The sequence below is a fragment of the Ooceraea biroi genome, chromosome 5 (assembly GCF_003672135.1).
Source record: "Ooceraea biroi isolate clonal line C1 chromosome 5, Obir_v5.4, whole genome shotgun sequence".
NCBI lineage: Eukaryota > Metazoa > Arthropoda > Insecta > Hymenoptera > Formicidae > Ooceraea > Ooceraea biroi.
Genome location: NC_039510.1, coordinates 5,950,511 through 5,961,860, shown reverse-complemented (window position 1 = coordinate 5,961,860; position 11,350 = coordinate 5,950,511). Strand labels below are relative to the sequence as shown.

The window sequence follows — 11,350 nt, the reverse complement described above, 5'->3', positions numbered from 1 at the left end:
TTTGAGCGGTAGAGACTTAGTCGTAGTACGTAAGGAATGCTTTCAGGCATATCTCATACTCGACATATAAGTGGGACGGCACCCGGGGGGTTTTAGGGCGGTCGGCAAACAGATGGGGGTTAATACCCATCTGCCAATCCCCCCACACCCCTTGTTCCCTTCCCAGAGGGAACAAGGGACGGCCTTTAGAAGGTTTCCCCCGTAAAAAGATTAGGTTGGGTTAGGTTGGGTTAGATTGGGTTGGGTTGGGTTGTGACCCCTCTGTGTCGGGGTGGAGGGTGGAGTCGGGCCTGGAGACATTGTCGGACCACGTCTACATCTCCATGGCCCTGGCTCCGCCCCCAGGGACGAACCCACCCCTCGCCGCCCAGCTGGAGGCGGCCGACCACGGCGATGGAAGATTAAGGAAATGTGCGGAGACACGCTGATCGCTAGTCTCCTCGCGGCGACATGGCCGGACAGAAGCCCGGCCGAAGACGTGGAGGAGGAAGCCTCCTGGCTTCGGAACATAGTCACGGACGCGTGCGACGCGTCGATGTCCCCAGGCCGGCGAGCCGCTTACTGGTGGTCGGGGGAGATTGCCGAACTTCGGCGCTCCTCCGTCCGCGCCAGAAGGCGCTTTGTGCGCTCCCGCCGGTCAGGGATTGCCGCGAGGATCGACAATGCCTATGGGGAGTACCGTACGGCGAGATACTCCCTAAGACAAGAGATCAGCAGGGCCAAAGACGGGGCCTGGGGACGATCTCCTCCGGAGTATAAACAGGGACCCGTGGGGGCGCCCCTACAAGTTTGTTATGGGCAAGCTTCACCCTTGGGCGCCCCCGATTACGGAGTCCCTACCTCCGCAGGTGAGGGAGGCTATTATTGACGCCCTCTTCCCAGCGGGAGAGGGCGTTCCCCCCCTCGAGGTCCTGTCCCCGCACATGAGGCAGCTGTTCAACAGCTGCCTCAGAAAAGGTAGGTTCCCCTCATCTTGGAAGAGGGCCAAATTGGCCCTCATTCCTAAGGGGAAAGGCAAGCCCGCGGACGAGCCTTCCGCGTACCGGCCGGTGTGTCTGCTGGACGAGGCAGGAAAAATGTTTGAGCGAGTGGTGGCTTCCCGCATCGTCCGGCATCTGTCCCGGAATGGTCCGGGACTTAGTGACGGGCAGTACGGCTTCCGTGAGGGCCGTTCGACCGTGGACGCGATCAAGCGCGTCAGATCCCTCACGGAGGCCGTAACCACGGCTGGGGAGGGAGTTGCAGTTGCTGTAAACATTGATATATGCAATGCTTTTAACTCCCTCCCCTGGAACGCCGTGGTGGAGGCGATGCGTCATCATCACCTCCCTGCCTATCTGGTAGACACCGTCCTGGACTATTTCCAGGACAGAAGAATGGAGTACACCGGCCGGAACGGTGGAACACGCGGAAGGCTGTTGACACGCGGGGTTCCCCAGGGGTCCGTGCTGGGCCCCTTGTTGTGGAACCTCGCGTTCGACAAAGTACTGCGGGCTGCCTTGCCCCCGGACTGCCACCTAGTGTGCTACGCGGACGACACACTGGTGGTGGCCAGGGCCCCTGGATGGGGGGAAGCGATACGGCCAACTGGGCGGTGGCATGCGTGGTGCGCGCCATACGCGCTCTGGGTCTGGAGGTCTCGCCGCACAAGTCGGAGGCCGTCTTTTTCCACGACGGCCTCCGCGGTGCACCGCCTCCAGCCCAAATCATGGTGGGGAACGTCCCTGTCCCGGTGGGGCCCAGTATAAAATACTTGGGCCTCACATTGGACCGCCGCTGGTCGTTCGAGAACCACTTCGTGGAGTTGGCCCCCCGGTTGGAGCGGCTAGCGGCGGCAACCAGCCGCCTGATGCCCAACCTGGGGGGCCCCAACGAGAAGGCTCGCCGCCTATACGCGGGAGCGATCCGGTCGGTGGCTCTGTACGGGGCACCGATGTGGGCGGACGATTTGGCGGTCACCAGCCGGGTGGTACAGGCCGTCTGGCACTTCGAAAGAAGGGTGGCCGCCCGTGTCGCCCGCACGTACCGAACCGTCTCCCATAGGGCGGCGACGGCTCTGGCCGGCACCCCCCAATCGCCCTGCTGGCGCCCGCGTACGCAGACGCGTACGAGCGGGTGCGGCAGGCGCGGGAGAGGGGTGCCCGTTTAACGGCCAGGGCCAAAGAGGTCCTTGGACGACAGGCGAGGCAACAGTCGCTGCTTGCATGGCAGCGCCAATTGTCCGACCCGACAATCCCGTCGGGTCGGCGGGCTGCCGAGGCCGTCCATCCCTGCCTGGCTGAGTGGCTGGACAGGGATCGGGGCGGAGTGACGTTCCGCATGGCTCAGGTGCTCTCCGGACGTGGTTGTTTCGGGGAGTACCTAAGCCGTATAGGGCGCGAGCGCGGACCACGCTGCCACCACTGCAGCGCGGACCAGGACACGGCGCAACACACGCTGGAGGCGTACCCCGCGTGGGCGGAGAGGCGCCGTGTCCTGGTCAACGAGATCGGCGGGGATCTCTCCCTCCCGACGATTGTACGCGAGATCGTTGGGAGCGAGAGGTCCTGGAAGGCTTTCTCCTCCTTCTGCGAGGAAGTCATCTCGCAGAAGGAGGAAGCAGAAAGGATGCGCCAGGCGGCCGATCCTGTCCTGCGGCGGGGCGGAAGGGGGGCGGGGGGCGTCGGCAGACGGCGGCGGCCGCCTAGTTGACCTCGGCGGGGGGGTCAGGTTTGACCCCCCCCCAACCCCTCTAAGAGGAATGAGGCAGCAAGCGTGGAGGAGGGGGACGGGGCCACGCGTACAAGTGGCCCCCTCCCGGGTTAGGAGGCGGGGCTGGCACAGCCTTAAGCTGTGTCGGCGTCTTTGTGAGAAGGGGGTATCGGGCGGGTGACAGAGCACCTTTATCAAAGTACTCTGGGGGTAGGCCTGTGTGTGGTACATAGGGTGTCCCCACGCCGGGCCGGCGGGGCATTTGCCCGGGCCTGCGTTCACTCGCCCGATACAACACGGCATTGCATCCGGCAATGTCGTGTGCGCGGCGGGTCCACGGTGGGGGCTGGGAGCCCGGCCACTGGCCAGGCGCCCGAGGAGTTGGTCGGCGGGGTATTTGCCCGGGCCACTCTCGGCACGACGTCCTTGGACGTCGTGCCCCCTACGGTGGATGGGTGAGATGGGAGGGCGAGAGCTGTTTTCGGATGGACAGCCCTCGCCCTACAAAACCCCCCCCCTCTATGATGGGAGGTCCCTGTGGAGCGGTGGGTTGCCACGCTCCATGGGGTTGGACGGGCCTGCATTTGCGGGCACGCGGTTCTAGGCTTCCCCATAACAAACACCAGGGATGGCAACTGGAGGTGGTTTTAGTGAGTACGAATCTCACACTCCCCTTGCGCTCCGCCCAAGGGGCGTAAGGGGGCCCATAATGGGTTTCCCCTCCTAAAAAAAAAGAAAAGGGTTGTGACCTCTCTCTCCCGTGTGCGCCACCTTGACGTGGTGGGAGGGCTCCCTGTCTCGATGACCCTTGGCGGCGGTACCGATTGGTCCTCGGACCATTGGGAGGCCCTGGGGCGAGGGATAGGATCCAAGTGCGCACAGCCTCCGGAGGGGGCACGGAGCCCGGCGACTCCGATAGGGACCTTTTTCCGTCCCAATCGTCGGTAGGGGATGCGGCGACCCTGACTTCAAACGCCCGGTGGCACGGCACCGCAGGGGAGGATTTCTATCCTCTCTCCGTGCACTGTGGGGAATGGGGGGTTGCCTTCCGTCCTGGTCGGGCAGGGATGCCGTCTCGGCCGGGGTGGAAGACACCCGCACCCGTCGTTGCACGCCGGTGCTCCGGCATACGACGGGAGCGGATTCGTCCACGCGGTTCACGACCGTACGTGGTACGGAGACGGGGCCGTGTGGACCCCCCTCACTCAGTTGCTGCACCCTTGGACGCGGTCCGAGGCGACTGAGTGGGGGGAGTCTGGGGGATGAGGAGCGGGGCCGCTCGGACATATTCCGTGGCGGAGCCCGAGGGGGGAGGGGTCGGGAGTGCGGGACTACAACCCCCCTCCTTGCGAGGAAAACCGCACTCTCGACCCAATCTAACACGGTATGCTGGCGCCCACGGCGGGAAAGGTCGCGCCGAGTTGTAGCGACGCTGACCCGTACCGTCCGTGGGGCCCCCCGCGTGGCGGCGTCTACAGCGGTGCCCGGGTTGTCGGAGGCCCGGGACCCCCGAAAGCCCTGGGTTGGGAGTTTCTCCCTGCCTGGGGTGAGTAAGGGGCTGGAGCTCAGTGCCGGGTTGAGTATCTCCCCGGCCCGTAGCATATGCCGACCCCCCCCTGGGCCGGGAAACTCGGGGCCCAGTCTCGGAATTATCCGAGACTGGTGTGAGTACACCCGGTCGGCGGAGCCGCTGCAAATGGTGGGATAAAACTAAAATGGATGCTCACAAAATTAGGAAGGAGGAGGAGGAGGCGGACACGACGGGACGGGCGGGCGGGGCGGGAGAATCATCTTCCGCTCCCGTCACTCCCAATCTGTCGCTCCTGCGCAAAAGCGCTGGGGACAAGGGGCCGAAAACCGAGCCCTTCGTGAAGGTGGAACGGCTTCCGTTCCCCTCACACCGGAGGGAAGTAAAAGGGACGGGACTGATCCCGCCCCAATACCGAGCGGGGGAAGCAGGGCGGTTTCGCCCTCCCCTTCCCTCTACTCTCTTGCCGCGTCGGAGGGGACAGTGGAGTTGGTGAGCGATGCCGACTCCGGGGCCTCCAACGTCAGCGGCAAGAGGAAGCGGGGACACCCCACCACCGGGGAGTTGATCAGCCGGGCGGAGGCCAAGCGTCGCTTGGTCAGCGCGGAGAGGGAGGAGGAGGAGTGGCGCCGGGAAAAGACGTTCCGCTCCTCCCTCCCCCCAGGCGCTATAGAGCGCGGAGCGCGCCCCGATAGGTCGCGGGTGGAGGAGGAACGGGTGGAGGCGTTGACCCTTCACCCCTCCACCGACCTTGCCACGTCCATACTAGAGAGGATGAATGTGGTGGAGAGGGTCGCCGCGACCTCGGGGAACCTCAAAGGGGGCTACATCAAGGCCCTCCGAGAGGTCTCCATAGAGGTGCGGGCGGCCCTCTCTATCCTTAGGACGAGGGAGGCCGACGGGAGATCCGAGGAGAACAGGATCCTCCGTCGGGAGATGGACTCCCTGCGGTCGCAGGTGGAGGAGCTGCGGAGCCTCCTCCGACACCAAGGAGGGGGGGCTCAGTGCTGCCCCCCACAGGCTGAACAAGCGGCGGACGAGGCGCAGTTCCGTTCCCAGCCCCGGCCGCCGACACCAGTCGGCAGACGGCCGGAAATGAGACGGGAGAGGGGGCGTGATCGCTCCCGCTCCCCCCTGGTGCAGGGGCGAGCAGAGGGGACGCAGTCCCCCATGCCTGCGCCTCGACACGAGGCACAGTCGGGCCTCAAGGAGCGCCTATTTGCGCGACTCGAGGCACTTTTGGCGGTGAGGCTGGGCCCAGCCCCACAAGGGGGTGGAATACCTAGCCCCCCCAAAACGATGGCGCCCTACCGCCCCCTACCGCCTATAGCCACCGTGGTGGCTAGCGGTAGCGGGACGCGAGCAAACCTCCCAGGAAGGGGAAGGGAACGACGGCGAAGGGCAAGCGGGCGGGGACGACCATCCCCCTGCCCCGCACCCCATCCCCCTCCCCTCGACGACCTGCGCAACCGGAGCTGCCGGACGAGGCTCCTCCCCCGGTAGAGAGAGAGGACACGTGGTCGCAGGTCGTCGGGCGCAAGGCGGCGCAGGTGGCCCGGAAGAAGGCGCGTGCAGCGCCCCAACCGAGCCCCACAGGCGGCGGGTCCCAAACACGCCCAAGGGGTACAGGGACCCAGCCGCAGGGTTGAGGGGGCAAAAAAGAGGGAACTCCTTCCCCCCTTCAGCCACCAGCAAAAGCGCCTGCGCGGGCGTCCGCAAAGGCGCCCGCGAAAGCGCGGAAGCCTCCGGGGTCGGCAGCCATCGTGCTAAACGGCCCCAAGGAGGAGATAACGGCGGCGCTCTCGAGGATGAAGTCCGCAATTAAATTGGCGGACCTCGGAATCGAGTGCGTCTGCATCAAAAGGGCCATCACAGGGGCCACCATCGTCGAGGTCCCCGGCCCGGAGGCGCAATCGAAGGCGAATGCCCTGTCGGGCCGTATCACAACGGCCCTACAGGGCATGGAGATCACCGTGGCCCGCCCCTCAAAAAAGGCGGAGCTACGGGTGAAGGGCCTGGACGATTCCCTACGGAGGTAAGGGAGTCCCTAGCGCGCGTCGGAGGCTGTCCCCAGACGGCATGGTGGTGGTCTGGGCCCGTTGCCCTGCGGCCGCTACCAATAAAGCAGCGGCGCAGGGCCGGGTACAGATTGGTTGGACGCGCGTGGGAGTGGCGCTGCTGGAGCCACGCCCTCTCCAGTGCTACAAATGCCTGGAGGTGGGCCATGTCCGGCAGCGCTGCCCCAACGAGGCAGACCGCGGTGACCGGTGCTATAGGTGTGGTGAGCCCGGTCACCGCGCTCGCGATTGCCCCGCCAAGCCCCCCAAGTGTCCGCTTTGCGCGGACCTGGGGTGGCCGGCGGGACACCGCCTAGGAGGTCCCTCTTGTGCCCGCAGCAAAAAGCGGGCCAAGAGGGGCGGACAGGCGGCGATGGGGGAGAAAGCGGCTCCTGACAAAGCGCCGCCCCCTCACGACCACCCCCCCTGCTGGAGCAGGAGAGGCGGTCCCGGAGGAGGCACGGGGGCAGTCAGCCCCCATCAATGGGGACAGTGGTCGTGGGGGGAGTACCGGGGAGGAGCGCCCCGCTCCGCCCCCCCCGTTGGAGATGAAGAAGGGGCGGGAGTGAACCCGCCCCCACCGAGGGAGGTGGAGACCCTGGAGGAGGTCGAGATGGCCGAATAACACAAGGGCCCAGAACCTCCTCCAGGCCAACCTAAACCACGCCCAACAGGCACAAGATTTGTTTGTCCACAGCCTGTCGGAGCGTGGTCCTGGGTTGGGGATCGCGGCGGAGCCCTATCGATTGCCCAGGGAAAATCCCAACTGGGCAAGCGATAGAGGGGGCTCCGTCGCAATCCACAGGTCTCCCAGCGGCGGGCCCCCTCCCATGACCCCGCTGGAGTCTGGGAGGGGATACGTGGCCGTCGAATTCGCTGGCATCGCCGTGGTTGGCTGCTATGTATCGCCTAACCGGGATCTCGCCCATTTTGGCGGATTCCTGGCGGAGGTGGGGGGCTGCGTTGGACGCTGCGCCCCCCGCCCCGTCCTGGTCGCGGGGGACTTCAACGCAAAGTCACGCGTTTGGGGTTCCCCGCAATCAGACGCCAGGGGCGAGACCGTGGTAGACTGGGCGGCCTCTCTGGGCCTGTGTATACTGAACACAGGCTCAGAGGGTACCTGCGTGCGGCGAAGGGGGGAGTCAATTGTGGATTTGACTCTCGCTTCCCCCCCAGCCGCGCGCATGGTATCGTGGTGGAGAGTGGAGACAGGATCGGAGACGTTGTCCGACCATGCGTACATCTCCATGACCCTGTCTCCACCCCAAGGGACGGCACCCACCCAGGGCCGCCCAAGCAGTCGACCACGGCGATGACCGCAAATGAAGGTGGACGGGGACAGGCTGATCGCCAGTCTCCTCGCGGCAACGTGGGCCGAACATGGGCCCACGGATGATGTGGAGGAGGAGGCCGTCTGGCTGCGGGACATAATGACGGACGCGTGTGACGTGTCCATGCCCCGAGCCGGAGGGCCTCCTAACCGGCGGGCGGCGTACTAGTGGACGGAGGAGATCGCCGAGTTACGGCGAGGCTCCGTCCACGCCAGAAGGCGCTTCCTGCGCGCCCGCCGGTCAGGGAATGCCGCGAGGATAGACGACGCCTATGGAGTCTACCGCCAAAAGCGGGACTCCATGAGGCGGGCGATCGCCACCTCCAAGGAGAAGGCCTGGGAGGAACTCCTCCGGGGAGTAGACGGGGACCCCTGGGGGCGCCCATACAAGATGGTCATGGGCAAACTTCGCTCGTGGACGCCTCCCATTACGGAGTCCCTGTCTCCCCAAGAGCGGGAGAGGGTCATAGATGCCCTCTTTCCGCCAGGAGAGGGCATCGACCCTCGGGCACCTCGGCAGTTTGTTGATGCCGAGGTGCTCGAAGTCTCCCTGGAGGAGATTGCCCGGGCCCGGAAGCGCCTAGGGGGCAACAAGGTCCCCGGCCCTGACGGGATTCCGGGCAATGCGTGAGCCTAGGTCTTGGAGGTCCTGTCCCCGTACCTGAGGCAGCTCTTCACGAGCTGCCTCAGGCAGGGTAGGTTCCCCTCATCCTGGAAGAAGACCAAGTTGGTCCTTCTTCCTAAAACGGGGAAGCCCGCAGGATCGCCTTCGGCGTTCCGACCGGTGTGCTTGCTGGACGAGGTGGGGAAAATGTTCGATAGAGTGGTGGTTTCCCGCCTCGTCCAGCACATGTCCCGGAAGTGTCCGGGACTTTGTGAGGGGCTGTACGGGTTCCGTGAGGGCCGTTCGACGGTGGACGCCATCAAGGACGTTCGGGCCCTCACGGAGGCCGTTACCGCGGCTGGGGAGGGAGTGGCGGTGGCGGTGTCATTAGACATCGCCAACGCCTTTAACTCCCTCAGTTGGCCGGCCGTGGTGGAGGCGCTGGGGTATCAGCGCCTCCCTGCCTATCTCGAGGCGACGGTCCTGGACTACTTCCGGGACCGTTGGCTGGTGTACACCGGTCGGAGCGGCGAAGAGATCATGAGATCTCTGTCGCGCGGTGTCCCACAGGGGTCGGTAGTTGGACCGACCGTGTGGGACATGGCATTCAACAAGATCCTGCGGGCTCCACTGCCCCCACGCTGCCAATGCTTTGCATACGCCGATGACGTGCTATTGGTGGCGTAGGGGCCAGGATGGGGGGATGCGATGAGGACCGCGGAGGATGGAGGTCCTCGGGCGACAGGCTCGGCAAATGGTGCTGCAAGCATGGCAGCGCCAACTCTCCGATCCGGATGACACATCGGGTCGGAGAGTAGCCGAGGCCATCCACCCCTGTCTGGCGAAGTGGCTGGACAGGGGATGGGGCGGAGTCACGTTCCGGATGGGCCAGGTACTCACCGGACATGGATGTTTCGGTGAGTACCTGTGCAGGATAGGGCGCGAGCTCGGGCCACGCTGCCACCACTGTGGCGCAGACCAGGACACGGCGCAGCACACGCTGGAGCATTGTCCAGCGTGGGCGGACGTGCGCCGTGTCCTGGTTCAACATATTGGTCGGGACCTCTCGTTGCCGGCGGTGGTCATGAGTTCGATCACCGAGAGCGAGAGGTCATGGAGGGAGTTCGCCTCCTTCTGCGAAAGCGTGCTCTCGCAGAAGGAGGCGGCCGAACGCCTCCGGGAACCCGAGCGTCCCGGAGGATTGCGGCGTCGCGGGGGAAGGGGCTGACCGTTGTCTCGGACAACGGCCTCCCGGGGAGGAGACCTGGGTGGGCGACAGGGTGCCTTTATCGAAGCACCCTAGGGGGTGAGACTGTGGGGACCGCAGTCGTCCCCCCCTCGTGTCGGCGGGGCATTTGCCCGGGCGCGAGGGGTCGCTCAATCAGGTCGGCGCGTTCGGATGCGTTCGCGTAAAGCGGGTCACGGGCGGAGGCAGAGTACCGGCGGGGTATTTGCCCGGGCACTCGGGTGGCAGACCGGCGGGGCACTTGCCCGGGTCGCCATCGTCGCGGGGCCCCTCTCTGAGGGTCCCTGCGTCCTCCGCACATGACGTGGGGAAGGAAGGGCGGGTGTTGAGTTGGGATCCTCAACACCCGTCCAAAAAACCACCCCCCTATGGTGGGTGGTCTCCTTGGAGCGATGGTATGCCTCGCTCCTCGGAGGGGGACGGGCCTGCTATTAGCGGGCAGCGCTGGCTGTGGCGCTGAGGCCGTCATACCAGGTGGAGTGGGGCCCGGAAGAATGATGGCGGCGTGCCCGGGCCTCACGTCTGACACCAGGGCTGGCATACGGAGAGTGGTTTAGTGAGTAAGAGTCTCACACTCCCCTCGCTCCCCTGCCCAAGGGAGAGCGAGGGGGCCCATGATGGGTTCCCCCTCCTTAAAAAAAGGTTAGGTTAGGTTCCTCTCCCCTCAGGGGCCTGCTACGGTGTAGCAGGTACGGGAATTGACGTTCCCGGGGGCACCCGAGTTACGGTATGAGTGTATGAATGATTGGGCCCCGGTCGGCCCGCTGTGGATATTCCCCGCAGACTAGCCAAGGGGGGAGTAGTAAGCCCCCCGACCGTGCCGCTCGTTGCCGGCCAGGTACCAGGCCTCTTCTCCCCGCGGGGTCGAGCAGTGCGCCCGGCGTCTCGGGGCGAATGCGGAACGTGGGAGCCCGCTGGTTCGACCGCTGGGGGCTTGCCCCTGGCGACCGGGCCGGCGGGGGCGCCCTGTGGTGGGGCGCCGTCGGTGGCGGGCGGAGGTTCGGAGCCAATGCGGGGGTTGAAGCGTCGGTGCCGGGCGGGGGAGCGGGGGAGCACTCGGCCATTGTCTCCCCATAACCGCGTGGCTGTCAGGCGGTGGTGAGTGCACTGGAGCCGTCCGGGTCAGGGCCGTGTAGGACCCCGTTCGGATCGGGGCCTGCATGGCGTCGCCGGACGTAAAGCCCCAAAATTTTGTATCGGGGACCGGCTTCACCGGTAACCCCACCCTCTTTCGGCTCTCGGTGGGACTAGGGTTAGCCACCCGAAAACCGCCTCTCAGCTGTCCCACACTTCATTGAGGAAAATTTACCGGGGGAAGGTTCCCCACTGTGGTGGGGACACCATGATGGCTGAACCCAAAGAATTTAACACTGCGCTATTGATACTGCATTTTCTTTGGGGAAAACGGGTGGGAAGACGGGCGCGGAGGCGCCGGAGGGCGTGGACGAGGAGGCGTGGGAGTCGCCTCGAGAGGTGGTGCTGGTGTCGGACGTGGAGGAGGGGATCTCGCTGAGGGCCATCTGGGACATGGCGGTGGCCTCCTCCTCCGCGGCCGACGGCAGCCGCGGGGGCACGCGACGGCCGCGGACCCGCCAAATGGCGAGGAGGGGTGGGTCGAGCGCGCGATCGGGCAGTCGGGCCGGTCGGGCTAGCCGGGACAGTTCCCGGGACTCGGCTGCCTCCACCACGTGCGACGTGATGTCCCTGCCGGGGGACGTCGACACCGACGCGTCGGCGAGCGAGGCGGGAAGAAAGCGCAAGCGCGGGAGGCCCCCTACCACCGGGGAGTACGTCAGGCTGGCGAGGCCAAGCGCGCCGCCAGGGAGGAGGAGCGGCTGTCGAGGGAGTAGGAGCGGGAGAAGGAAGTCCTCGCCTCCATTCCGTCGCCAGCCGA

At 65.7% G+C, this 11,350-nt stretch overlaps 2 protein-coding genes across 2 annotated transcripts; both read left to right on the top strand.

Moving 5' to 3' along the window:
* The first annotated feature begins 409 nt into the window (after positions 1-409).
* LOC105287771 lies at positions 410-2,691 on the top strand. Its single transcript, XM_026969611.1, has 3 exons — positions 410-848; positions 1,368-1,969; positions 2,044-2,691. The coding sequence occupies exons 1-3, from the start codon at positions 410-412 to the stop codon at positions 2,689-2,691; spliced, it is 1,689 nt and encodes a 562-aa protein (XP_026825412.1).
* A 6,243-nt stretch (positions 2,692-8,934) lies between these two features.
* Positions 8,935-9,438, top strand: LOC105287770. Its single transcript, XM_011353535.1, has one exon. It carries the CDS (start codon positions 8,935-8,937, stop codon positions 9,436-9,438), a length of 504 nt encoding a protein of 167 aa, XP_011351837.1.
* Positions 9,439-11,350: the final 1,912 nt, after the last annotated feature.